Raw genomic sequence first — 27,048 nt, 5'->3', positions numbered from 1 at the left:
AGCAGGAAGTTGGACTATATGACTTTTTGAGTCCCTCCTGCCCTGAGTAACTGTGATTTCTATCAACTCTTTTAATTGCTTTAGGCAAAGAAATAGACATATATAGGCAGAACTTCGGAAGTTACCAGCACAATATTTTTCATAATACCATAGAAATGTGGAAGAATAGCAGTTCTATTTGTTCTTCCATGTCCTTTGAACCGTTTGGAAAAAATCCTTGACTATATGAGATGAAAAACACACTATCGAAAGCTTTATACTGCAAAGTTACTCAGTTTGAATAACTGAAGATTGCTTTTACATGCAGGACTTTGTAATAAGCAATACATCAATTTCTTTTCAGTGTATTTTGAAACTGCCTTATCTGAAAATCTTGTGCTTTGCCGGCACAGTACTAGTTGCTAGTTAAAGGTTACTCCAAACAATTGCTCTGAAATACGAAAGAAGTAATGAAATTTGTGGGTTTCAAATCTCTTCTAGCTCAAAAGAAGAAGAAACCAAAGCTCTTAAACAAGTTTGATAAGACCATTAAAGCTGAACTAGATGCTGCAGAAAAACTACGTAAAAAAGTAAGTTTTGAATGTTACACTCAGGTCTGTAGACAGTTGGCAAAAATTAATGAAATAAAAATTAACTTAGAAAAAGATTAATTACTTTTAGATTACTTTTTGTGAAACTAACTTTTAAAAACAAAATATTCAGTGGCTGCTTGTCCTTCAAGTTTAATTTCTGCTGGATAGTTATCTAAACTTTTTTAAGTCATAAGGGTATGTTTGTTCATGCAAGTTTGCTCACCTTTAATCTAGAAAATATTTAGTTTAACTGTTGAATTTCTGTACTCAAAAAATGTTTAAATCAACCACATGGAACACGTTTAGTTCTGTCCTGTTGCTATTGTCTGAGTACTGAAATCAAGTATTATCAGAAAAGTTAAATAATATAAGCATTTTTATATGGATCTCTCAGTAAGTATTCATATGCTTTTGAGCATTATGCAAATCTTTGTAGTAGGCGTTGTTCTTGCTGGGATTCTGCATGTGTCCTGTGAGTGTCCCTGCTTCCATACAGCTGCTTAGAGCATGAAGCAGATGTTGCTGCTTCTTATCAGTGCCAGCAACATTTTAGCATTAGTCAGACAATTTTGCCAGTCCTGAATTTAATAACTATAAAAAACAAAGAAACAAAAACCCAACAATAAACAAAAACTCTTCAGTCATCTTCTCTGATAACTTCTAATGTTATCTTTATATTTGAGTGTCTCGGAAAACGAGACCTTTGCTGCAGTGTCCATTTTCCACATAGAAGTTTAAGTACTGAAGCAAGACTATGTGATTTAGCCTTAGTCTGACTATGTTAGAAATGAGAGACCTGAAGTCTCTTGGATGTAAATCTTGTCAAAAATTGTATGCCTCACAGGCAGTTCTAGGTCATGCAGAACAACACATTTTTTTGTGTCCTGGATTTGAGATGGGTGAGCAATGAAATGCACTATTTCCAGTACAGAGCAACAAAAACCATTTTAGTCACTGCAGGTGTAGAATTATTGATTTTTCAGAAGACTGACTGTACAGTTTTAGCTTTACATTGCCATCCATAGAGCCCCAGAATTCCTGTAGGTCTGTATGGGGTGGAAGGGCTACTACACAGACAGCACTAACCTCAGGTTGCCCCTGTTGCTGCACTTCACTGGGAGCCTTGTTTACATGTGAGAATGCAAAGGTAAACAGCATTTTTATGCTTCTTATTACCTAAAGAGCTGGTTGCTCAGAGAAAGATGTAACAGAAACTTTTGATGAGCCTAGAGAAATCAGTTGGCTGAACCTCTTTTCCTGCCTGTGTCTCTTGGTGAATTGCAAGCAATCCTGGTGTCTTGTAGGAAGCAGGATAATTTTAGTAACAAATCAGACATATGTAATATTTGAAGATAGCAAGACAGTTGTGTATAATAGTCCACTCTGTAGAGGTGTAAGAGTTGGAACTGACAGCAAGATCTGATGCCCAATTTTGCCCAGCAGTGCTGAGCTTCTATTTAACAGTGCAGCTGGTTCTCAACTTCCATCCTTACCTGCTAGTCAGCATCAATCATGAGGATGCCATGGTTACATTTGGACTTTGTATGCCACAGGGAAGTGACCCAGAGCACAAGTGAGGTGTCCTGAGGGATATTGTTGGGAAAAACATTGGGAGGAAACAGCCATATACTCTGGATGAATCTGTGGTATTTCCCCTGGAAGAACCGTAGTTATGGTTCTGTTCATCATATAAGGTGTACAGAGAGAAAATTTCCATGTATGTCTAGAACTTCTTTTCTGTTCTCTGTTCCATTCAGTTTGGATGTTAACAATAGAATACTTACATTTTTATATAGACACATTATTGTCATCTCAGTAGTTTTTCCCATCAACGAAGGGAAAGTGAGTAAAATAAGAACAAAGCTATTCATTTTAACCATGGAAAGGAGATAATATTGTTTCATAAATAATGACAATGAATTTCTCTTGAGTAAGCAGGCAGTCTCAACACAAATATGAGTGAAAGCTGCAGATTCCATCTGCATTTTTTTGGTTTGTTTGTTTTTTAATTGGAGAAACGAATGTGTTATTAGGTCATGCATCCTTCAGAATTTTTATTAGATAGAATTGCTGATAAGTATCTCTGCTTTCCAGGGAAAAGTTGAAGAAGCTCTAAAGGCCTTTGAAGCATTAGTGAATCAATATCCACAGAGTCCTCGAGCAAGATACGGGAAAGCACAGGTACAAAAAAAGCCATAAACATTAAATAAGAGAAAATTTTTAATAATAAAACCTTTTTAAAATTAGAGTTAAAACCCCCAATTTCTCAGGGAAAAAAATAAGTATATGATCTATTACTAAATTTGTTTCAGTCCTCTGTCCTTCCCCAATTATTTTGTGAGCTTTTGTCTAACTTTAGCCTAGTTGGGATATTGTAAATAGCAAAAAATAAGATACATACTTTAGTTGTCATGAAAACTGTCAGATGAATGGTAAGAGATAAATCCCAACTAACTTCCCAGTTCAGAAATAACAGGCAGAATTTAGCTGTTACATACTGTTTGCTGCAGCTGATAAATCAACATATCACTCTGCTCTGGGCTAAATGCTGCTTTTTGCTTACTGGGAATAGGGAAGGGGATTTGGACGTTTTATATAAGAGTATTAAAGGACAAAGAACAGAAATTCTTAGAGAGGGAGGCTTTATTAGCATTTTCTTGTGGAATGAATTCTATTTCAGGTGTTCCCTTAAAAAAAGTTTAAAAAAAAAAAAAAGGCAAAAAAAGCAAGCATTGGAAAATAAGCTCTGCATTTCATTCTTCTGAGACATGTTGGGATATCTCAGAAGAGGATAATCCTTACATTTTCATAAATAGTAGAATAATCCCACTACACTGTTAATCAAGATGAGAAAAGTGTAACTGTCACTGTAGAAGAGAATTGTGCTGTTACACAATTACTGAGGCACTTGGAGTCACAACCGGGTACTTGGATAGTCATAGTCATGCTAAAACCATACTTGTGAGTATCCAAAAAAACTGTCACTGAAGCAGTTAATACACAGCAGACCAAATACTTCGGTGATCTTTTCAAGGGACAGTCTCTTCCTGCCTCCTCATTAGCTCACTGCTTTTAGGGAAGGGGGCAGATCACTGAAGCCAACTGAAGCTTATTCTCATTTGGAATTTCCTCCAGTGTCACAACTTTGTTTGTCCCTTTACAAAAATTTGTAGGTACGGCCTAGTACTCTAGTAATGCTTTAAAGGTCCTAGGCACCAAGATCTGAAGTAATAATTCACATACACTTTCTGGGAATGTATAAAAACAGCTATAAACTCATTTCCAGTTGCAGTAGCCTTCGTAGACTTGTACAAGTCTCTTTACTAAACGTGACCGTTGACAGTTTATTGAAACCTGTGTATGTAAGTTGAAGTTGTTTGAAGGAATGGGAAAATCGTGGGTTTCACTGACAGATGGATTATTCTTAGGATTTATATGTTAACCATGTATTACTTTTAAGTGAGAATTCACACCAACACAACACATTCAAATTTGCTGTCTTCCAACACTAACTAAAGGTTACACTGCAGAGTAGGGTAAGGGTGAAGGCCAGGAATTGCCCACAAGAATGTATTTCTCCAGTTCTATGAACCATCAACCAACATTACATGCTATTTTTGTAGATACAGTTTCTAGTAAGACAAGCGGTTTTGTTCTGGATCTTTTAATAGCTTTAAAAGGCAACTTAAAAGAAAATAATCTGAAAAAGTTTTCATAATTGTGGTTTTCAGAAATTTCAGCGATTCCCAGTTTTATATCTAGAGCTATGATCAGGCCAGATGAAAAAAATCTTCCATAGAAATCATTAACACCTTTAAGGCTGAAAAGAAGAACAGAGAGAATTTAAACCTCCTTACATGTTATATAACATCTGTACTGGTGAAGATGTCATGTAGATGTTATGATGACAAATTTTGCCTCTTGCTTATGTATCTTTTAATATTCTTTACCCTGCAATTCCCCCCAAAAAGAAAAAGCAAATTTTTAAGGAACTGTACATCAGAAAAAACAATCTCCTCAAAGTGATTTCTGAAGCTATCTCTGAAACTGAATTTGCCTGAGTGACCATGCTGTTTGATATTTCCCATGGTCAGTTTGAAAGTAGCCTTAGGAAAAAAAGTAAAACACAGAAGTGCAAAAATATTCCAGATACTAACTGCTTACTACAACACATACAGTTGAAGCTGTTTCGTTTAGTGTGTCTGATACAGCAATGAAGTTAAGTAAACCAGTAAGAGCTTCTGCACCTGCGGTACTTGTGATGCACCTTTCTCTGCTAATTGACTTAAGAAAGAACATAAACCAATAAAAATAGATGTATTTGGGAAGAATGCATTAAACACATGAAAACGCATGCAGTTGTATAAGTGATTCAAAGTAATGCTTTAAAACTTCAGTATTTGAGATAGAGGCTTATTTTATTCAGCTGTTGAAACAAATGGTAAAAATGCCCTATCACAGGTGAAATCAGTAGGAGCTTCCATTGGCTGCACTGAAGCTGTAATTTCACGGTGATCTCATATACCCTTTGGTCTTCTCTTGGTTTTAAGGAACAAATTTAACTTCTGATAGAGTTGTAGAGAAGATATTTTGTCAACATAAGCAAGAGTAATGCCAATTCCTAATTAATTTCCTAAGAAAGACTATAAATTTCTGAAATAAATAAATGTTTGTTGGAATGTTTCGATTTCTGTATTGCTGCCAGTGTGAGACTTACTATGCAAATATTCTGTCAGCAATAATTTACATTTCTTCCATGTTATTAAAGCAGATTGCTTTATATATATTTTTAAAGCAGAAATGTTAAAAATGTTAACCAAAAATCTGTCTTAGTTTATGTTTAAGGTGCAAATTTTCTCCTGCTTACAATTTGAAACAGTATGCAGGAAACAAAAATTAACAGTAAAAATCATCTGCCTTACCATAAAGCACAATCAGATAAGCTTTTCATTGTTATGCCAAAATTATATAGATCAAAGGTATTCTAAAACTATTCCCATAGCCTAACAATTGCATAGTTTGTCTTCTAAGAAAACAAAGATGTTTTTTTTAAAATTGATTTATTAAGTGTTCTAATAATGGGTTTGTGATTCTTTCTAGTCTGAAGATGACTTAGCTGAGAAAATGAGAAGTAATGAGATGCTGCAAAAAGCCATCAACACCTATGATGAGGTGGCTACTCTGCCAAATGTCCCTTCGGATCTGATAAAACTGAGCTTGAAACGAGAAGCAGACAGACAGCAGTTTCTTGGTAAGATTTGAAGATGGTGTAAAAATTACAGAAGTTGCATGAGCAAGACTTTCAAAAGATCACTAAGGATTTAAAAGAACCAATTCCATTGAGTTTTCAGTAGAACTTGTGTTCCTAATCTCTTAAATGCTTAAATCTCTTAAAAATATCTTTTAGTTTTTAAAAATATTTCTAGGGAACTAGTCTATATAATGGCTTGTATGCTCATAGTGCCTGTAGGCAGCAGTGCACCATAGGTGCTACGATGAGAGGTAGTCAAAAAAATTGTATTGATAAGAGGATGAAGAAAATGTTTTTCTGCTGAAGTTTGAGAAATCGCAAGGAAATTAATGACATTCACAGAGTAAACATATCCAGAATAAACTTTCTGTAAACATAGACAAGAATGGAGTTGAACTCAAGTGTAATATCCAAAAGCTTAAATCTCAGTTCTGTGATGTATGAGAAGCACTGATTAGAATATGAGAGACTGTCACCTTTGGTGGAGAAAAGAGTTTTGTTCCCATGGGTTGGGTTTTAATATCAACATGTTTTGATCTTGCTTTTCTTCAGCAAGACCTCATCTAGGAAGTCAAAGAAACATACTTCATTTTAAGCAACTAAAGCATGATTAATTTTGCAATGGAAATATAGTGGAAACATTGCTTAGCACTAGAAATGTGTTTAATTACTTAATCAATTAAGACCAAGTTTATTTTTATGTGTTTACCTAGTTTTATCAAACACTCTTGCCATCTAAGTATGAACGGGCAACCCAGGCTTAATATTACTGCTACACTGTGAACAGCTCTCCACTAGAGGCTGCCATAACACTGCATGATACACATTCCCAGTGATTTCCTGGAATATTCCGTGTCCCCAGTGACAACTAAGCAGCTGAATATACAGCTATCCACACAAGTGTTATTTATTTTTTTTAAGTTTTGCTTCTTGATCTTTGCATGAAAGTGGAACACTTGGCTCTGATTTGTGTTTTCTTAGATGTTGTGTAAGCATCTTACTACTGTTACTCATATCTGTAGTTGTAATTAAGTTTTGTTCCATCAAATTAGGTCGCATGAGAGGTTCCCTGATTACTCTACAGAAATTAGTTCAGCTGTTTCCCAGTGATACTTCATTCAAGAATGACCTTGGTGTTGGTTACCTCTTGATAGGAGATAACAACAGTGCCAAGAAAGTATATGAAGAGGTGAGCTTCCATTTCAGCCAAGGAAAAAACTGATTTGCATTCACATGCTCATTCTAAAGATTGCCTACTTTTAGCTTTCTTAGCTCTTAAACATTTTGCCTGTCTGGTTTTGAGAGGTTAATATAGGTATGATTTTTTTCTGGTGCAGTTCTTAATTATCTTCTAATTTTAAGTAATATTTCCTGATACTGTTATGCTTATTGTTTTTCCCCATAGAAAGAGAAGTGCAGTTGCTTTTCAGATGCTCAATAATGTTTGGTTTCTTGTACTTTCTAGTAGCCAGGTTTGGAATACATTGACAACTCATCTAGTTGTAAAGAATAGTATAAAAGATACCTTATCCGCAAGACATGGAAAGCAGTAGCAAGCCTGTTTCTTTATGGGCACACCATCTCTAAGCATGTGATAAAGTATTTCAGTACTCAATCTAGCTATTTAACCTTTTGTTTTTTCACAATTTTTGTAGGCAGCTTAAATTGTGTTTGTCTTTCATGATGCTTGTGGAGTGAACTGTTCATTGAAACAATATTGCTGTTCTATATATGGTTATCAAGCTGGGGAAGGTTCACTGCCAACAAGGGCTGCTCTGCACCTGTCATCTACAAACCCCATTAACATCTGGAAACTCTGACAGATGTGGAGCTTAATGACACTGGTAAAGCAGAAGCTGTCAGCACCTGGTGGTACATGGTCTTGTCGACGTTTGTTGCAGTGCTTTTTTGTGCAGGGGTAGCACGGTAAATGGCTGGTTATGAAGACTGAGAATGAGTCAGCATGATCAGTACCACCTCCTGAGAATAAAGGCCCTGTTTTGTCCCCTTCATCTGGGAGTCTGAAGGGGAATTATCATCTCAGGTAGTTTCTCAAAGAGAAAGACATTCAACCACATGTTTGGAAGCAGGAGCCAAACCCTGATAATACCATTTCTTTCTCAAGCTCCTCTAATGATTTCAGATGTTGCCAGAATAATGTTTGCCTTGCTACTTCAGCTACTTTGGAGGTACCTCCATAAAACATTTCTGTTCAGTAATCTTTGGCCTGCTGTCAAAATTTCTTAGGGGACTGGAAACATCAGCTTTTAAAGATAGCATTTATTAACTGAACCTGCTTCTCAAACTGCAAGGAATTTTTTTTTAAAAAAAATATATATATTCTTTTGGGGAAAGGTTTTCCTTTGCAATTTTTCAGTATTTTTCTGCAAACACTACACATGTTAGAATTTCTTAATATCAATAATCACTGGACTTTTTATAAATGGAAGAAGTAATTACTCTGATACTGAGTTTGATACACTTCAGAACAAGTGCATACTGCTCTGATTAAGAACAGATATGCAAAATATGAACTGGTTTACTTTTAATATAGTTTCCCATGCTTCCATAGATTTCATCCAGTGTAATTACTCTATTTTGTAGTTGACTAGTGATTGAAATAGAATAGATCATAGTGATGATCTGTCCTTGTAAAAGAGCAACAAATAAATACCTTTTAAAAGGAGTTAGGTTTATTTTTTTTTCGAAAATCACGTGGGTTTTTTCCATATTCTGGCTATTCCCCATGCTGAATTCTAACACAGTAATGCATTTTTTTTTTCTTTGTTGTAGTTCAGGATAAATTTACATGAAGAAATTTAAGAAAGGAAATGTAGGCAAAGAAGGCAGGAGAAGCTCAGATGTGCCTGCTTTTATTCTTGGTATACTGAAGGCTTTTTACATGACTTCGGGCAGATTGCTTAGGGGCTATATGTTCTGCTCTGGAGTCCTTCACTCAGCTGTTGCAATGCATATTTAGAAAGTCATTGACATATGGTTTGGAGCTTCTACCATAGGTGCTCAGGCTTTGTGTATAGTCAATAGAGAAAGGGGCAAACTGTGAAGAGTGGTTTTGGGGGCTTCCAGGAGACATCTTCTTCTTCAAATGATTTTTTTAAAGTCTGGGAAATTTCTGTAATGTGATTAAATCCTTCTTCTCAGTAGTGAAGGATAAATTAGTTATTTGATAGAAAACCATGACAGAGCATAGGCAATAAGCTGAACTTAGTGCTGTGCAGTAGATGCCTCCAATATTTAGGAATCCTGGGTTCTGTTTTCCACTGTAAGGATGTTCATACACTTTATTCAGGAGTTCTTTACTGCAGAAGGCACAAGCATCTAGAAGGGAGAGCAGAGCTCAGCACACATCCTCAAGAGAACATATCCCTTGTTCAACTAAAGGCTCAGCTTTCTGCTTATTCCTCTCTGGTCCCATTTTTTCTTCATCATAGTCTAACTTCTTCTGTGGTACTTGCTTCTGCTCCTCAAGCAAGTTCCCATGTAGTGGAACACTCTTCTGTGCAGGAAAATCTAGGCTCCAAATTTCCTATTTCCTGGTAATCTGCTATATTCTTGGGCAAAAAGGTACTGATGCCCCTCTTGCTGTAACATTTTGATCTTAGCTCAGTGTTATCAGTTTGTGTTAAGTATCAGCTGAGCACACACAACCAGCTGAATCCTTCACAGACATTGTCAAATCCCTACGTTGGGATTATGGTATATTCCATTTCAGACTAGACTAAATGTTACTGGCATAATCTCCAAGGAACTGAGTAGATGCCCCAGGAATCCTAGTGAATGAAAAATTTCTGATTTATATTTAATAGCCATTTTACTTACTTCCTATGTGATTCTTGTCTTTTTTGGATAACCAGACTTAAATACTGGGATCGAATTGGAAATGTTTAAAAATTATTTTCCCCAAATTTACTGTGTCTTAACAGCTGTTGAAGTGTACGAGTCACATTTGTATTGAAAAAGTCTTAAATATTTTGTTCCTTTTTTTTTAGCTACAGAAGCAATGCATGTAAACATTGAACTTCTGATCAAGAGTTTTGTATGTTCAGCTGTAGTGTGTTATAGTTTAACTGATCCAAAATGCACTTTTCTGTTACACATTTACCAGAGTTTGGGCTGAACCACAAAGGGGAAATGGCATCCAACTGGTGACGATTTCAGTTTTACCTAACGTGGAAGTATTTTTTTTTAACATAACAATTAGGGGCACAGAAACATAACATTAAAAGTACTCCTAGTAGAATTCAGAGCTACTTTTGTTTTCAAAGGTCTACAAATTATCATAAAATCCAGTGGAAGAGAACTTTGTAAGGCCAGTTACTCTGCTGATAGGACTTTTTCTGCCTGCCATGCTGAGGCACGTCTGCACGGCTCAGTGCAGCGTTATACAGACACGCACAAGCCAGCTCTGATTGAACTGTCTCAGGTACCAAAAGCAGAATATCCACATTAGCACAGTACTCTGCCCTGGCTAATTAGCCATTGATAGCCCCAGAGGTTAATTTCTATACTCATGAATAATATTTAATGGGCTATGAGCAGTTTAGTAAAACTTATTTCTAAACATAATTAATATTGCATGCAGCAACAGCAACAGAGTAATACAATTTACATTAAATACTTCCAATGTAATTTCTGCTGATTGTATCTCTTTGCTTCTCTTTAGGGGCTCTGAATGTAGATCATGGCTTAATGCAACTCGGCATAGTTTAAATTAACTGTAATACAGAAAACTCTGTTCTGTCTTAATTAATCAGATAGCTTTATCCTATAGTTAAAGGGACCATAATGAAATTTTATGGCTAATAAATATTTCTGTCTGTCATTTTATTTTACCCTGTGGGTACAGATTCTTGGACAAAAATGGTTATACACAGAATGCTGTAGTCAAAAGACATAAGGTGCATAAGGTGGTAGCATATTTTAATGCTATGGATCAAGCTTATCCTTACTATGAATTGCCAGGTTCAATCTTTGCTAGTAATGTGTCATATTATAGACTTCAGGCAGATTCTCAAATTGGTCATTCCTTCACAGTAGCTCTTTTCTGCAAATATAAGTGAAATAAAGCTGGTATTTATACCCACATTGAGCTGATTTTAATTTAGCTTGGATGTAGTTTGTATGTAATAAGGTTTGAGAAAGCTGAGAAATTGGCCCAGAGGACTTGTTATGGTTTTGCTTGTAATTGTTTTGATTGAAGAATTAGGTTAGATGTGACTGGAAAAGGCAGAGGGAAATGGCTATGATTTATACATTTTACCCATGGCATAAGTTTAGTAGCTTCAAAAATGGCAAGAGAAATTGCTCATCTGTCCATTGTTTTGTATTTAGCAGATGTGCTAGACATTCAGCAGTTACAAGCCTCTGTAATTCCATTGCTAGGCTCCTGTGATGATCCTCCCAAACTGAGGATCTGTCCTGATAAGACCATCTGCCCTTACTTTAAGGAGAGAAGAGTTGTAACAACAGATTAACTTGACCATGGAATTGATATCACACAGAGCTACAAATCATAGAATGCAGGATTAGAAGGGACCTCAAGGTTCATCTAGCCCCACCTTTCTCAGTAGGAACACAGTTTAGATGTCATGGCCCAGCACCTTGTCAAGCTGAAAGTTAAGTGTCCCATGTTGGGTAGTCCACCGCTTCCCTGGGGAGATTATTCCAAAGTCTGACTGTTCTCACAGTGAAAAATTTTCTTCTGATGTCCAATCAGGATCTCCCCAGGAATAATTTGCACCCATTACCCCTTGTCTTTTCCTTGTGAATTTAAACATCATAGAAACATGGAGCTGGAAAGCAGACCAGGACACCCTCTAATTTTCCACTTGTCTGAGGCAGACCAAATGCACTTAAATTATGTCAGTAATGTTGGGGCTATGTTTCAGAACTCAGGCCAGCCAGCTTCACACTTCCTTTCCCTGAAACACTTTCCCCACACACTGATCCTTTCCTACAGCTGCCCCTGTACTCACAAATTTCTCTTCTGCACAGTCCTCATGAAATATCCATCTCTGGATATTTGCCTGTAGTTTTTCCTTTCCTGCAAACTTAAGTTGAGTTAAAACTCAGACATTACATGAATCTTTCAGGTTGATTCAGTACACTAGCTCTTGGTCTTGATCAGAGTGCAGCACATGACTATACAAGAATATCCATCACCTTCTAGTGTGAAAGCACATTGAACTACTACTGCATCAGACCTTGAATTACTGTATGATACCTTTCTCTTGGCCACGAAAGTGTAAGCTCTTCCAGAGAGTGCTACAGTTCACTGTAGTGCTGAGAATACCTTTTTCACTCCCAGGGTCTGTGCAGTCCCTGAAATTATTTCACATCTTTCTCAATTGCACTCACTGTACTTTGCAGTGTACTGTTTTCTCTTACCAAGACTAGTTTGCCACTAGTATAAACCTATCTAAACTATTTTGGGTGTATTTGTACACTACACTTTCTGTGATGGTGCTGTAGACTTGCTCAAAAGTAACTGCTTTCCTTCTGGTTAGTCAAATCTGGGATATGTAACTTCAGTGTTAATGAGTGGTGTTAATTCTGTAATGTAGCATGCTGTAACTGAAGAGATGGGAGAAAGACAGACAACAACAGAAAATAGTGCAGTTCAGAGATACCAGACTTTTACTTCTGAGACTCTAAAATCTGGCTTGTAACAGATTTTTCTGGAGAAGCAAAAATGGAATGGGGAAGAGAAAGTACAGCCAAGCCAAGACTTGATCTGAGGGCCAGCAATGGAAGAAAATGTCATTGAATCACTAAAATAATAATATGTGCATAAGTTTGTTAATTTTCATAGACCCATACATGAGTATTTCATTAATTTATTCTCAAACAGGTTCTAAGCCTCACGCCAAATGATGGCTTTGCTAAAGTACATTATGGCTTCATCCTGAAGGCAGAAAACAAGATTGCAGAGAGCATACCCTATCTAAAGGTATTTTTCTTTTCTCACCTACAGTAAATATTTTACCTGTAAAAAATAAAATTGGAGTGATTAAACATGCCAAGATAGGTGCATACTAATCACAGTTTAAGCTACACGTTGGAGTTTTATTGCTGTATCACTGCCTGTGAACCTGAACAAGCTTGTACATTGAGATTCATCAATTCTTAAGCATAAAGTATTAGTTTTATTATTGTTTAACCCTAAGTACACTGCTGTGAGCTTCAAATTATTTTGAGCTTGTTAGTGTGATGCGAACTTAAGGCTCTTGAAAAATCCAGAGAGGGCTTGGGTATACTTCTGAGTGTTTGGGAAGAAATATCACAAAACAGAACCTTTAATCCAACTTTCTAAAATGCTTGTGTATGTGTATATAGGGTCAGGGGCAAGTGTTCATCTCTGTATACATCTCTGTTTTGAAGGGACTGAGGGGAGAGGCCATGGCATTTGGAAAAGTGATAATAATTCTCAATGTTGTATTCATTCAACCTAAGTTCCAGTATACCATGGTGGTTATATTTTATAGACAATTTCATAGCCTGTCTCTTGCATAGAATTGGCAGCCTATTTACAGCAATCAAATGAACTCTTCTAGAAGTCCTGTTGAAGTTTCTTTTCTACTTTTTTTTGTGGTTTTTAGGAAGGACTAGAGTCTGGTGACCCTGGCACAGATGATGGACGCTTTTATTTTCATCTGGGTGATGCCATGCAGAGAATGGGAGACAAAGAGGTATGCATTTAATATGTTGTTGCTTTAAAGACTAAACCTCTTATGGACTGCAGGATCCAGAAACACTTTCAAGCACAGACTCAGCTTTGAAAATACAAGTAGTCCTATTGCAATAACAATCGAGTGTGTGTGTAGTGGTCAGGATGAGCAACAGCAAAAAATCTGCCATTGAAGAATCTATCTGCCAATAGAATCTCTCAACGTTCCTTTCTTTAGAATTAACTTATACTCTTGCAGCTTGCATGGGGAAGCTTGAACCAAGGGACCAACCATTTTCAAAAAATTAATAAAGGCATTTTTAGAGTTTGTTTTCTGCTCCTACTTCTTGTGAAGAAGGTTTCAACCAGAGTTTAAAAAAGAAGCAGTTACATGTGTAGCACAGTATGGAAATTCTCTCCTAGCTCTGATGTGTTTTGTAAACATCCCTTCTTTTCCAAAGAGGCCTTGAGCACCAGTGAATATGTGATAAAAGAAGACCATGAGAGAACTTAATCTGTGTGCTGAGTTACAGTATTTGTTCAATGATTAAAGTAGGAACAGATCAGAAAGGCAGAGATTTGTGTAAGAAATCTGTTGCATGCCCGACAAAAGCAAACATACATGACTGAAAACCATATGCATTTCCAATTTATTAATTTAAAACCAAATGTAATGTAAAAGCCCAATTTAAATGTGTGAATCAGCACTATTGCTTTGGCAGGGAGGAAAAGTGCTTTTGTTGAAGACTGTTACTCAAACAGAAGAATTTTACTATGGACATTAATTTAAAAACAAAACAAACAAAACAAATAAAAAAACCAAACTACTCGGGTTCATACATGGGAAATGTGAAAAGAATAAAGCACCACAGTGGAACTGCTTTTTAATCAGTTTCCTAGTAATAGGCCTGAAATATTGATACCTAAAATGCTGTAAAGAATGCTGACCTCTTGCATATCTTGGCCTAGTCAGTAGGCAGCTCTTCAGTGTGAACAGAGAATAGCTCATCACTGAACTAAGATAAAGTCTATGTTAGTGACCTTGCTGAAGCCTAGGTCATTAGGTTAGGAGTTTTTTTTTTATAAATCATGGAACTTTTATTACAATATCTTATACATACACTTAAATATAATAATATCTGTATTTTTAAAGTTAGATTGCCCTCTCTGAAAATGCAATAAAATAGTCTTCCAATCTTTTAATGTAAAGTTAATTTATGAATAAGAATTAGTTAGTCTTGTTCTATACATAAATACACACACGTGCGTGCACAGATACTGCTTCTGCCATCACTGTCTCTGTTGGACTGTCTGTCCTTCTCTGGACAGAAAACCAAAAAGGAAATATCTGTATGCTTCTGTGGAATATTCTGGGTTTAATGATTGAAGCTAGAGCATCCCATTGCAATGTTGGACTAAAGATGACACACAGATGTAGTTAAGTGTATCATCCCAATCCCCAGGATAATTGTGTGTTAATATTTATGGAGTTAATGGTCAAATCTGCTGAAGAAAAAGTTTCAATCTATGGCAAATTAACTTCTTGACTTAGAGGAGACTTCTACATTTATCAGTGGAAAGTCCACTGTTAAGCTAAATTTTTCTCACTGACCTTGTTAGACTTGCTGAGCCTCAAAATTTAATCAAGGAAACATATTGCTATTTAAGGAACACGTGAAATCACTATCACTGGAGGTTTTTTGAAGGTACCATCTATTAGAGCTAAATTAGATATTATGGATATAGTCTTGGTAAAAGTTAAGGAAACAGTGTTGAATGTTCCCTTTCCAACTGTAATTTTATAAAATAACAGATTGTCTTAAAAAAAAAAAAAAAAAAAAAAAAAAAAAAAAAGGATAAATTAGAACCATGGAAATTATTATGGAAAAAAGTGCTGTTCAGACAGAATGTATAAACTGAGTGCATCTCAAACAATTACTTTCCTGTACTGTTGTAGCAGTCCTCATTAGTACCGTGGTCATTGTTTAGTTTTTCTGCTGCCAAGATCTGCATATGAAAAGTTTTCTCATGGAGACTCAGAACTGAAACAGGTGAGCGAAGCAACCTAATGCTGCTCCATGCTGTCAAAGGCAACCTCATAGCACAAGTGTGCTAGTAGATGAGGATTAACAATATTATACATTGTGATTATAGCTGATGGATCTTATAAAGTGACATTCATGCTCATTAGTCAGTGGCTGAAACAAGTAATTAATCCCTCTTATCATTTGGGCTAACTCCAGACATTGCAAACGAATGCAGGCAGTCAGCATGAACCATCTATTGATATCCCACTGCTATTACAATTTACATCTTGGGGAACATATGTTATAACTCATAATGCTTCACTTTCAGACACTTAACCAAGATAACATCAAAATTTAAAAATACACTGTGTATTACTCAAAGGTAATACCTCATTTAGTATGGGGGGTTTTTTTGACCAATACACAGTTTTGCAAAGTTTCTCTAGGGAAAAAAAGTTAGATGTTAGATGTCTCTGGCTTTTATTCTCTTCATCCCCAAAGGTTTTATGCATTTCAGATAAATACTGTAAGGCAACATTCTCTTGTGGCCTTGCCTCCACACTTCAAGAGAGTTATAAAGGTCAGAGTACCACATTTTTTTAAAACTTGAAGAAAATATACAACTCAAAAAAAATTTCTGTGATTACAATACGAAGACTTATGTAAAAATTTGAAGACAAAACCAGTCAAAGTAATTTCTTACCTTCTATCTGAAATTAAAGATCTCTAAGATGACACCTGGAAATCCTGTCATATCCTTTTCTTTTGTTTTGTTTTTTTTGTGTTGTCTAAAATATTGTAGCTGAAGCAGCAATGCTAGACAGGAAGGAGGAGGTGGCAGCACTGCGTAGCCTTCTCTGTGTATGGTCCATCACAATGCTCCTCATGCTGCATCTTTTCCCATTTTATTTCTTTGCTCAGGCTTGTTTTGCTGCTATACAGGAGTAAAGCAAGATGTGGAAAGGGACAGTAAGACAAACAGAGGTGTTAGCCTCAGTAGATTTCAAAATGAAGAGAAGGGACAACAAAAATTAGTAGCATTAGCTCAATTCTGGTGTGACAACAAATATTTGAAGAAACTCAAGTGCATATATTTATTAGGTATTTATGTGATAATTTCTATCTGCAAAGTCAGCACTGCTATCATCATCATAGCACCTCCATTGCCAGCAGAAGGCACTCATCTTTAATTCATAGACGAAGAACTGAAACATAGAGAAAACAGGGTTGACTAAAGTGACAAACAATTGGCTCTTCCAAGGACAACACCTTGGACTTACAGACCCATAATTGGTGTGAGTGGTTGTGAGAAGATTATCCTGTTTTGCTGATGGGGGTTCTGAGGTTTGTTTGTTTTTTTTTCCTTCAAGTGTTCATTACTATATTATGTTAGAGTAGCAACCCTGGCATCCAAAGAGAAAGTCTGTTACCTTAGCAAAAAAAGCTTAAGTTACTTTTTTTTTCCTGTGTGAGCTTGGCTGTTATGAATTTGGTTGTTAATAAATGCAATCTTCCAGGCATACAAGTGGTATGAACTTGGATACCAAAGAGGTCACTTTGCATCAGTTTGGCAACGCTCCCTCTACAACGTTAAGGGACTGAAAGCTCAACCATGGTGGACTGCAAGGGAAACTGGTTACACTGAACTGGTGAAGGTAAAGCAGTTTTAAGTTCTTTAAAGTTATTTTTTATTTAATGCAATACAAGTATTCTGGTTACTATTTGTAATAATAGTTTGTTTCCAAAATATTACAATTTTTATTATTTTAATTTTAATAATTTTAATCAGAATTCCTAAAATAAAAAAGGGAGTAAGAATCTTTTTTTCTTCTATGTTTTAATTAATGGTATGTGATTTAGCAATACTATCCTGCATAAATAATTGTAAAACATTAATGTTTACTTGCAAGACACAGGTTCCTTCAGAGTGGTTGTTTCATTGTGCCTAGTTACATAATGTGTTAAAAACCTACTCTGAAGGGATCTTTTTACTATATATATATATGTATATATTGAAAAGGGAGATTATTCCTTGTTATGCTTTTGATGGCAGCATAAATAAGGTTAGGAAATTTAGACTGAAGTGTGATTCTCTAGTGTAATCTCAGTTCACACACAAAAATGCAATTAGCTTTATGTACTAGTGCTTGGGAAGATTTGAAATGTGGATGTATTGAACTCATTTTCGAGCAAAGTGTAGGAATAGATACTCCCTGCCATAAAGGAGACAGAGAAACTGGGAACTTCTTATAATAGTTCTTTTTACAAAACCAAAAAAAAAAAAAAAAAGAAAAAAAAAAGAAGAGAAAAATATACATGTTTGAGAGCTATCTAGAGTGATGTTTTACAGTCTTCTAGATGTAAAACATTCAACTTCCTGGGTCACAGAAGGTAATGGTCTCTCCACCATTGGCATAAGGAAACAAGTCAACTTTGAATGATGAAAGAATTCACCTTCCTATTCCAAAATTGCCAGGGCTCCACTTTGAAGGGATTTTTTTCAGATGTATCAGACCATATATGGAGGTCTTGGTTTGGATCAGCATCCCACATGGCTCCTAGAAGAGCTGTACAGAAGATAAACAAGGATGGACAGCACAGTTGCCTTTCTGAAATCCATTTATTGCTCTTCAATCCAATAATTTTGTAGTACTCTTTTAGCTGTTTTATTAGCAATATGTAATTGAATCTGAACTAAATTGTGGTTGCAAGTTTATTTATATATGTATCATAATTTGATAAGTATTGTATTCTTCAAGATAGCATTCACAGTTGAAAGTATAAACCCAAAATATAAGTTAAATGCATCAGGAAAAGTATTTATATTGTTTTTCTCTCATAGCTCAAGAAAACACTCAAACTTTTGAAAGAAAGCAGACATGATTCTAATAACATGTGATGCTGCAAGCGAAATTTGAAGTAGGATTTTCCAGCAAGTGGCAAAAATAATTCAAGACATTGGCTTTATTAATTTCTAAACTATTCCAACTTCTGTACAGGTTTTAGTTGAAAAACACATTATTTCCTCATTCCACAAAACAAAAAACAATCAGCAGTTACTTTTTACTGCTTTATCTTGTTCTGTTCTTACATCTGTGCGGGATGTGTGGGAAATGCTACCAAATCCCAATGATAACATGTGCAAGTGAATCATTGCAAACCTTTTTGGTTTAAAGTTTAAAACCTAACTATCCACTTAAGTGGCCTGTTTGCATTTGTACTGTGATGTTCTCCCAATGCCTGGAGTTCCAGGTTTTGCAAGTGGTTTTGTAATTACAAGAATGTTTCCAGGTAACATGTGCTGTCTTTGAGAAGATCAGTATTCTTCCTAGCTTGCAATACAAATTCATTTGTTAAAGAGTCGTTAGGCTAATAAAAAAGCAAGTCAAAGTGAGGCCTACTCTGCAAAGAGACTGGGGATTATTAAAATTTTATTATCCCAATTACATTATCCCAATGTAATTGAATCTGAGGAATGCTGTGAAAGTTGGTTTTCCTGCCTTAACCTGTCAGAAGGGAATTGAATATAAAGAAACTTGATAATGATGATTAACACATTTTTAGTGCTTTAAAAAAAAAAAAGTTAATAATGGCAGGGAAATATAAAAACAGTACTAAAGCCAAATGTAGTAAAGTTCTCAGTGCAGTAACATGACTCTCACAAACAGTCCTTAGAAAAAAACTGGAAGCTCATTCGGGATGAGGGGCTTGCTGTGATGGATAAAAAAAGAAGCCTCTTTTTGCCTGAAGATGAGAATCTACGAGAAAAAGGAGACTGGAGCCAGTTTACCTTATGGCAACAAGGTAAAACTTTTTGTATTTCTTCTCTTTCCCCAGTTTCACTTTCTCAGATTAACTATAGTGTAATAAGGAGAAGTAACACGTTTTTTTTCCAGAACTGAAGAAGCAGGGAACTAATAAAGTAGTGTCTGGGACCCCTGTGACAGTGAACTGGGGTGTTTTTTGTTTAAAACTGCTTGGGCAGTACTACATTTTCCCCAAGCACTTCTAAGAATCCCTCGAGGGGTAATATTCTTCTGGTAAGGCTGCCAACATTTTGCATGGTTGCACAGAGTACAGGTCAGCCTCTGAGAAGACAAGAACAAGGGAAAAAGTGTATCCTCAATATTGTGTGGTCAGCTAGGTGAGATCTGTCATTCAGAAATGGTATGAGCAAAATAATATGACTTTAATAAGCCTTCTGCCCTGTTGCTGAGCTGCGCAGTGGGAGACCCAACTATTGGAATGACCTTATATTCTTATACAACTCTGCATATGAAACAGTACTGTAAAATAAAATATTAAAAACAGCTTATATCAAAATATGATCTTGACATTAAAATGTTATGATGTTGGTGGCATTTTTCGTCTTTTTTTTTTTTTCTATGCAGCCTTATTAATGATTATACCTTTAGAATAAAGTTTTTTAAAATGGTAGAAAGCCTGGTCTTCACAAATAATTTAAAAGCAATGAAGTGCAGACTGCACTAATATTACAATGTATAAGTACTTCTGTTTCATAATCTGTAAAATGAGAAAAATAAAATTCACCTGTCTTTCAGTGTCAGCTCTTTAACAGCTTTCTTGCTTTTCTGCAAAGCAGAAAACAAAGAAGTGTTTGTTCATTACTCTTGCCAATGGTCTGTCCATTCTTTTCACTAGGAAGAAAAAATGAGAATTCTTGTAAAAGTGTTCCAAAAACTTGCACTTTATTGGAAAGATTCCCGGAAGCTACTGGCTGTAGAAGAGGGCAGGTACTTGTCAAATTTCTTCATTTTTGTAAAGTCCTAGTGCTGAAAGCACGTGATTTTGAGGAATGTGTATAGAGGGATTCATGACCTTGGTATATTTAGTGATGCCTTAAGCAGACAATAAAATTAACAGTGAAAATACAGCAGTTTTAGCCCTCAGCAAATGCAAAGTAAAATATATTAGCTGGAGCCTTTCTACATGCCCTTTAGTGGAGTGTTTTTACCTTGTATTTCCTGGGAGCTCATGGTAAGTAAGTAGTTATTTGCCATGGGTCAACCAATAAGTAATGACTTACTAAACCTCAGCCCTTTTCTGACTCAAAGCTCATCCTGCTTTGAGCAGCAGGTTGGTTTAGGTCCTTTCATGCTTGATTTTTTTTTTTTTTTCTGATCTAAGCCTAACTTTACAAGACTAATTCAATGAGCCAGATTCTCACTGTGATAAACTTCACCCATCTGCCCCAGCCTGGCTGCATTTGATAGAAGAATTGCCTCATAGAAGCCAAAAAACGTGCTTCTTTCCTAAAGGTAAAGGAAGGAAATTCTGCATCTACAATAAGCTGTGGTCTTGGATGCCAACAAAGTTTGATTCAAGTGCCTGGTCTACACGGACCACTTGGCCTCAAATTAACCTCATCAAGTCAGTCAGTAAACTTATATGGTATGGATCCATACAAAGGCAGCTAAATGATTGGCCCAACATAGATAACATATAATTCTGTAGGACAGATTTTTTTTTTTCAAGTTATATCTGTAATGACTGCATGAGACTGATCTTCACATTGCAAAATTAAGGATGCAAAAGTTGAAAAACAGGGTGCTGCCACAATCCTAATTCAGAGCCTTGAGAGTACATGTTCAGTTTTTTCACCAGACTCTTGCTTTTGATACACAGAAGCACACTAGATGGCTACTGTTGTGGGAATGAACACAGTATTATTTAATTGACTTTTTTCAAAGGCTGGCTGTATTGAAGGTAAGGGATGAGAGAGGTCATCACTCTCAGTGTGGCTAACAGCAAGAAAATGGTTTTTAATGGCATCCATAGCAAAAATGGGTCTATCCCAGAGAGAAAATTCACTTTGAGAGCTGCTATTTTGTTCACCATTTTTTTGGCACCCCACTTGTTATCATCAGGATATGGTTTGCAGCAATATTGTGTATCACAGCTACAACTGTAGTCATATGTTTTGAACATGTAAAATAATCTGAAAAATGGTGCTCTAGAAGTTTTAAGTTGTACATCCAATATTAGGGGATGCCTAGGATAATTTTGGTCTTATGCTAGCTGTGCCTTTGATTCTTCCTCTTAAATTGAATTTAAAATATCACCTATTCTCTATTCACATATTGAAGCACCTGGAAGCACTGGGAACAAACAAAACCGAGAAATGAGGAATTCTGCATTAGATAGGCTGTTTGGATGCTTTGGGCACCTTGTGTATTGTCAAAGATGAAAGAAATGTAAAATAATTGACTTTCTCAGTGCTGCTGAGAGACTGGGTAAACAATGGCAAGTGATCGTATTATTAAGGGACCTAGAGGAAAGCTGAGGAGAGACTTTTTACAAGGTCATGTAGTAATAGGTTGGGGGGAAATGGTTTCAAACTGGAAGAAGGTAGATTTAGATTAGATATTAGGAAGATATTACTTAGTGTGAGGGTGGTGAGACTCTGGAACAGGCTGCCTAGGGAAGCTGTGGATGCTCCCTCCCTGGAAGGGTTCAAGGCCAGGTTGGATGGGGTTTTGAGTAACCTGATCTAGTGGGAGGTGTCCCTGCCCATGTCAGGGGTATATGGAACTAGATGATCTTTAAGGTTCCTTCCAACCCAAACCATTCTATGATTCTATGATTTTTCTTACAAACAGCAATAAACTATAAGTACCACAGGTGGTTTTAATTCTGTGCATTTCTTAACTGTTTGGAGTTTTAGGTATAACTCATTGGTAGTTCAGGACTATTTATATATTGTACTTGAGTACAGCTGATGCATATAATTCACAGACATATCTAGAGTGATCTGAGTGGACAGATAACATACATGGCAGCGATCATTTCACAATGCTGGTATATTAGCATTAAAAAGTGTTTCTCTGGGATATTACTAACTGTTCTGCACAGCCAGTTATTTACATCACATTGTGTTAGGGTCTGACAGGGAAACCAAGGTAGCAGATATCAATGTAGCAGAGGTGGTGGATTGTAGCACCAGTTCACCACAGCCATTAGAGCTTATCACTTTCTGTCACAAGAAACTGCTGGTAGGCTGAAACCTCAGATGGTGAGAACAGCTAAGGCATTAGTCACAAAATGCCTTCTGCTGATTTTGTTAGCTGGAGAGCAAGCGATATCTTAAGGGCTAACATTTATCAAAGTTACCCCATCCCAGCCTTATGTTCAGATTTCTCGGTGGAAAAGACACTTCTTACCAGTGTCATGTGTTATTGACAGTTCCTGTTTGTTGCATTGCTGAAGAGTTACAGAAGGGTTGAGGTGGAAAAGGGCCTCTAGAGACAAACCCTTGCTCCAAGCTTGATGAAACAGAGCAGGTTGCTCAGGACTGTGTCCAGTCAGGTTTTTGAATGCCTCTGATGATACAGTCTTTCTGGGCAACCTGCCTAGTGTATAGCAGAAAAGTTTTTCCTTATGTTTAAATGGCATTTCCTGTATTTCAATGTGTCCATTGCCTCGTTGCCTTTCACTAGATAATCTTGTGAAGAGCCTGCATCCATCTTCTTCACTCTTCACATCATGTACTTATCAATATATATATCAATATAAGATCCCCTTGAGCCTTCTTTTCTCTAGATCAGTGTCCCAACTCTCACTGCTTCCCCTTGTGTGTCAGATGCTTCAATCCCTTAATCACCTTTACAACCCTTTGCTAGTCTTGCTCCAGTGTGTCTGTGTCTCTCTCATAGCAGGCACCACAGAACTGGACCCAGCACTTGAAACATCTCAAAAACTCTTAGTAGAGAGGAGGAGTCACCTCCCTGAACCTACTGCCGAAGGTGTCTCTAATGCAGCCCTGGAGGCTGTTGGTCATCTATGCTGTAAGGTCACATTTCTGGCTCTTGTTCAGATTGCTGCCTGTGGGACCCCACGGTCTTATTCTGGGAACCAGCTTTCCAGACAGTTGCCCACCAGCATATATTGGTACATGGGGTTATTGCTCCCCAGTGCAGAACATTACACTTCTCTTTGTTTAACAGCATAAGATTCCTGTTTGCTCCTTTCTCCAGCCTGCTGAGGTCCCTATAGCAGAAAAAAAAAAAAAAAGGAAAAAAAAAAGAAAAAAAAAGTAGTGAATCAGCCATTCCTCTCCAATTTTTTTATCATCTGCAAACTCGCTGAGGAGGATGCGCTCTGTTCCTTCATATGAGTCATTCGTGAACCTATAAACAGTGTTGAAACCAGTGCTGAGCTCCATGGTACACCTGGTGAGTGGCCTCCAGCTGGACCTTGTGCCTCTGATCACAACTCTTGAGCCTGGCTGAGCTGCCAGTTTTCAGTCCACCTCAGAGTCAACTTAGCTAGTTCCTGTTTCATGCATTTGTCAATGAGGATGTTTATGTCAGACAGTGTGGAAAGTCTTAATAAAGCTGAGATAAACAATATCCATTAATATTCCCTCTACCACCAATTTAGACATCTCACCACAGGAAGCTGGTTAAGTACAATTTCCCCTTCATAAACCCATGTTTACTGCTCCCAGTCATCTTTTTCCATCACCTCTCCAGGGACTGAGGTGAGGCAGACTAGCCTATAGTCTAAATACGTATATTTCATCCTCAGATACTCCTCCTTGCCATTCTTGAAAATAGGAACAATATTTGCTTTCTATCATTGTCCAGCTGCCTCAGCACTCATGAGTGGATCCCATCAGAACCCATGAACTGATTTGTTGAATTTAGTTAAGTGTTGCCTAACCTCATCCTTCTCCACTGAGGGTGAGTCATCTTTGCTCCAGTCTTTTCCACTGGTCTCAGGTGCCTGGGGTTCCTGATGGTCTGCCATACCAGTAAAAACTGAGGCAAAGAAAGCATATAGTGCCTCAGCCTTTTCCATCTCAGACCTCCTGTCACATTTAGCAGCAGGTCCACATTTTCTGTAGACTTCCTTTACTGATGATGTATTTGTAGAAACCTTTCTTGCTGCACTTCCATCTCCAGATTAAACACCAGGAAAGCTTTGACTCTCCTAACCTCATCCCTGTGTGCTCAGAGACCCTTTCTACAGTATTCCTGGGTGACCTGACCAGGTTTCCACCTCTTATGTGTTTCCTTTTTGTGTTTCAATTTTGTCTGGGTCTCTATGCTTTCTGCACATGGGGATGAATAGTTCTTGAGCTTGGACAAGATGATTCTTGAAGATCAACCAACCAGCTGTCCTAGACCCCTCTTCTCTCCAGCACTGTATGTCATGTTGTGGGGTTTTTTTCCCAGCAGATCCACGAATAAGCCAGTCTTCTCTTCTGAAGCTGTGGGTAGTAATTCTGCTCTGCTTTTTGTCTTTTCCCCTCTTCTCATGATCCTGGACATCCCAGGGTTGCTCCAGCCAAAGCTGATAGTGACCTTCACAACCCACTTGTCATGTGAGACAGGCCAGTTAGCCTGTCTAACACAGGCTTTGTGTCTCCTGTGGCCCATCCTTTTAAATTATAAGAGTGTCTGTAAGTCTTTCCATAGGAAAGGTTTTTTTCTGCTTGTAAACAGGAGATAATTTTCAGGTTGAAATACAAATACTGATTATTTTTTAATAAAATTAAAAATATACATTTTTTAGACATGCACACACCTAGATGCACACCCCACACCCCACAAGGCATGTTTGTGTGGGGTTTTTTGTGGTATTTGATGCCTTTAGGATCTAAGAAAGCTTAATTGTTGCTGAGACTCTAATAAAAGGTGACATTGCACGTTTGGCCCATCATCAAGGGTGAGATATATTGAAGTCCTGATCTCTTGGCATTATGGTTGTGAAGCAGAGCATGTTGAAGTCCTGCCTTTCTCTTCTTGCAGATCAAATATTCTATCATGCACCCAGGGACCCATGTTTGGCCTCACACTGGGCCCACCAATTGTCGGCTAAGGATGCATTTGGGCTTGGTGATCCCTAAGGAAGGCTGCAGAATTCGATGTGCCCAAGAGAACAGGTATGGTTTGGAGTTTTTTCCCACCATCTTCAAGGCTGAAAAGGTGGTGGGACTGCATGTAATAATAATTAGGAAAAGAAGAAAAATAAGGAAAAAAAGTGTTTTATTGGTCAGAAGGTGTCATGTATTTCATTAAGCAGGCAATTTACACCCTAACTCTTGGTACAAACATCTAAATATAATTTTTCAAACAATACCAGAAGAATCTTGGGAGACAAAGCCATTTTTCTCTGCTGTAACACGGAAATAGCAGTGAATTTAGTCAATGAAGTCTCTCTGTGTTTACTTTTATGATGGCAGTCTAATATACTTGCCAGTGGAGTACCTCTATTTGTTTTGATTATTATTTTTTTTGCAAAGAATTCTTCAGTAATTCAGCAAAAGCTGAGACGAAGCTATTCCTTCCTTCTCACCACCATAACAGAATACTCTTGTATTTCTGCAGAAGCTTCCTTCCTATTTGTTTTAATTCAGCTTAAAATATTCCAGTTGAAGTTAATTTGAAGATGCACGCATCTATGAAGTGTAACCAAAGAGTTATACAGGTAGCAAGTTTCTTTAAAGCACATTTAAAACAATAATTCTTACCACTTAGGGAAAATGATGCTGACTTGAATACAAGTTTTGACACTGTTAATTATATTGCTTTTTGCTCACAGACTTCATTTTCTGAGACATATGTGAAATTTTAGTGATGCTTAATACCTATATATATGTCTTTGGAAGATTCTGTGTCTTACCTGCAGCATCTGAGTGCAACAATTCTTTTCATGGTGGTAATGTATATTTGATACTGAGAAATGAAATGCCCTTCTGTCTGCATGTCTTCAATATGTAACAAAGCTATTTTTCAGAATGTTCAAAAAAATGCTACAACAAAAAATGTTTAGAATTTTTCAGGGTGGAAGTATCCAACAGTTATTAACAAAAACTTTTGTCACTATAGGCTCCTGCCAACATATGGCTTATTTAATAATCTGTCACAGTCAGTGATACAATCTACTCTACCTACATTTAGGTAGAGATGGACTACAGCTGCCAGCATTCCAATCCAATATCCAAAATAAGTGTAAAAAATATATTTGAATGGAGGGAAAGATAGTTAATGGGCCTAGAGGACTAATATGAGTGGAGTCTTTTCTCTTTAGCATGGTATTGTAAATTCAGAGTGGTGGTGACTGTCTGGCATTACCATTAGGTGGCTCTTTAGTGGCCTGAACAAAGTGGTGGTTTTGATCAGCTGCCAAGGAAGCAGTTGTACACAGCTCACCACCCTTTACTAGGGCTGGCACCTTTCTTTGTCTTAACCACAACAGAAGGGATAGTGGTGTGGAAAATGAAGTAGGAAGCTCCTTCTGGGTAGCAACACTCCCTGAAAGTCAAAAGTAGAGAAACTTCTACTGCTGGTACGATGGAGACCAAGCGCTTCAGTGTCCAGGCTCCTGAACCTGCTTCAGTCTTGGGCATCAGGCTCCTTCATTTGAAATGTAAAACATTCAAGGGCTGACTACAGCCTGTGCTGGAGTGTGTTAACTTCAGCTGCTTTTGGCAAGAGCCCTACATTCACAAAAAAGGCAGGAATTTCACTGGAGGCATTGAAAGAG

The 27,048-nt window shown here is 37.1% G+C and overlaps 1 protein-coding gene across 1 annotated transcript in view; it reads left to right on the top strand.

The window, feature by feature from the left end:
- Positions 1–27,048, top strand: part of ASPH (aspartate beta-hydroxylase) — a 112,915-nt gene that overhangs the window by 80,904 nt on the left and 4,963 nt on the right. The window contains exons 17-26 of the mRNA XM_009995541.1: positions 481–569; positions 2,667–2,753; positions 5,673–5,823; positions 6,876–7,012; positions 12,695–12,793; positions 13,443–13,532; positions 17,055–17,192; positions 19,206–19,341; positions 20,200–20,291; positions 25,311–25,444. Of these exons, the coding sequence (XP_009993843.1) occupies positions 481–569; positions 2,667–2,753; positions 5,673–5,823; positions 6,876–7,012; positions 12,695–12,793; positions 13,443–13,532; positions 17,055–17,192; positions 19,206–19,341; positions 20,200–20,291; positions 25,311–25,444 (1,153 nt within the window). The remainder of the gene's footprint in view (positions 1–480; positions 570–2,666; positions 2,754–5,672; positions 5,824–6,875; positions 7,013–12,694; positions 12,794–13,442; positions 13,533–17,054; positions 17,193–19,205; positions 19,342–20,199; positions 20,292–25,310; positions 25,445–27,048) is intronic.

This window comes from Chaetura pelagica, unplaced genomic scaffold (genome assembly GCF_000747805.2).
Source record: "Chaetura pelagica isolate M959 unplaced genomic scaffold, ChaPel_1.0 scaffold83, whole genome shotgun sequence".
NCBI classification, from domain to species: Eukaryota; Metazoa; Chordata; class Aves; order Apodiformes; family Apodidae; genus Chaetura; species Chaetura pelagica.
The sequence above is the reverse complement of the archived record's forward strand: the minus strand, read 5'-3'. Positions and strand labels throughout refer to the sequence as shown.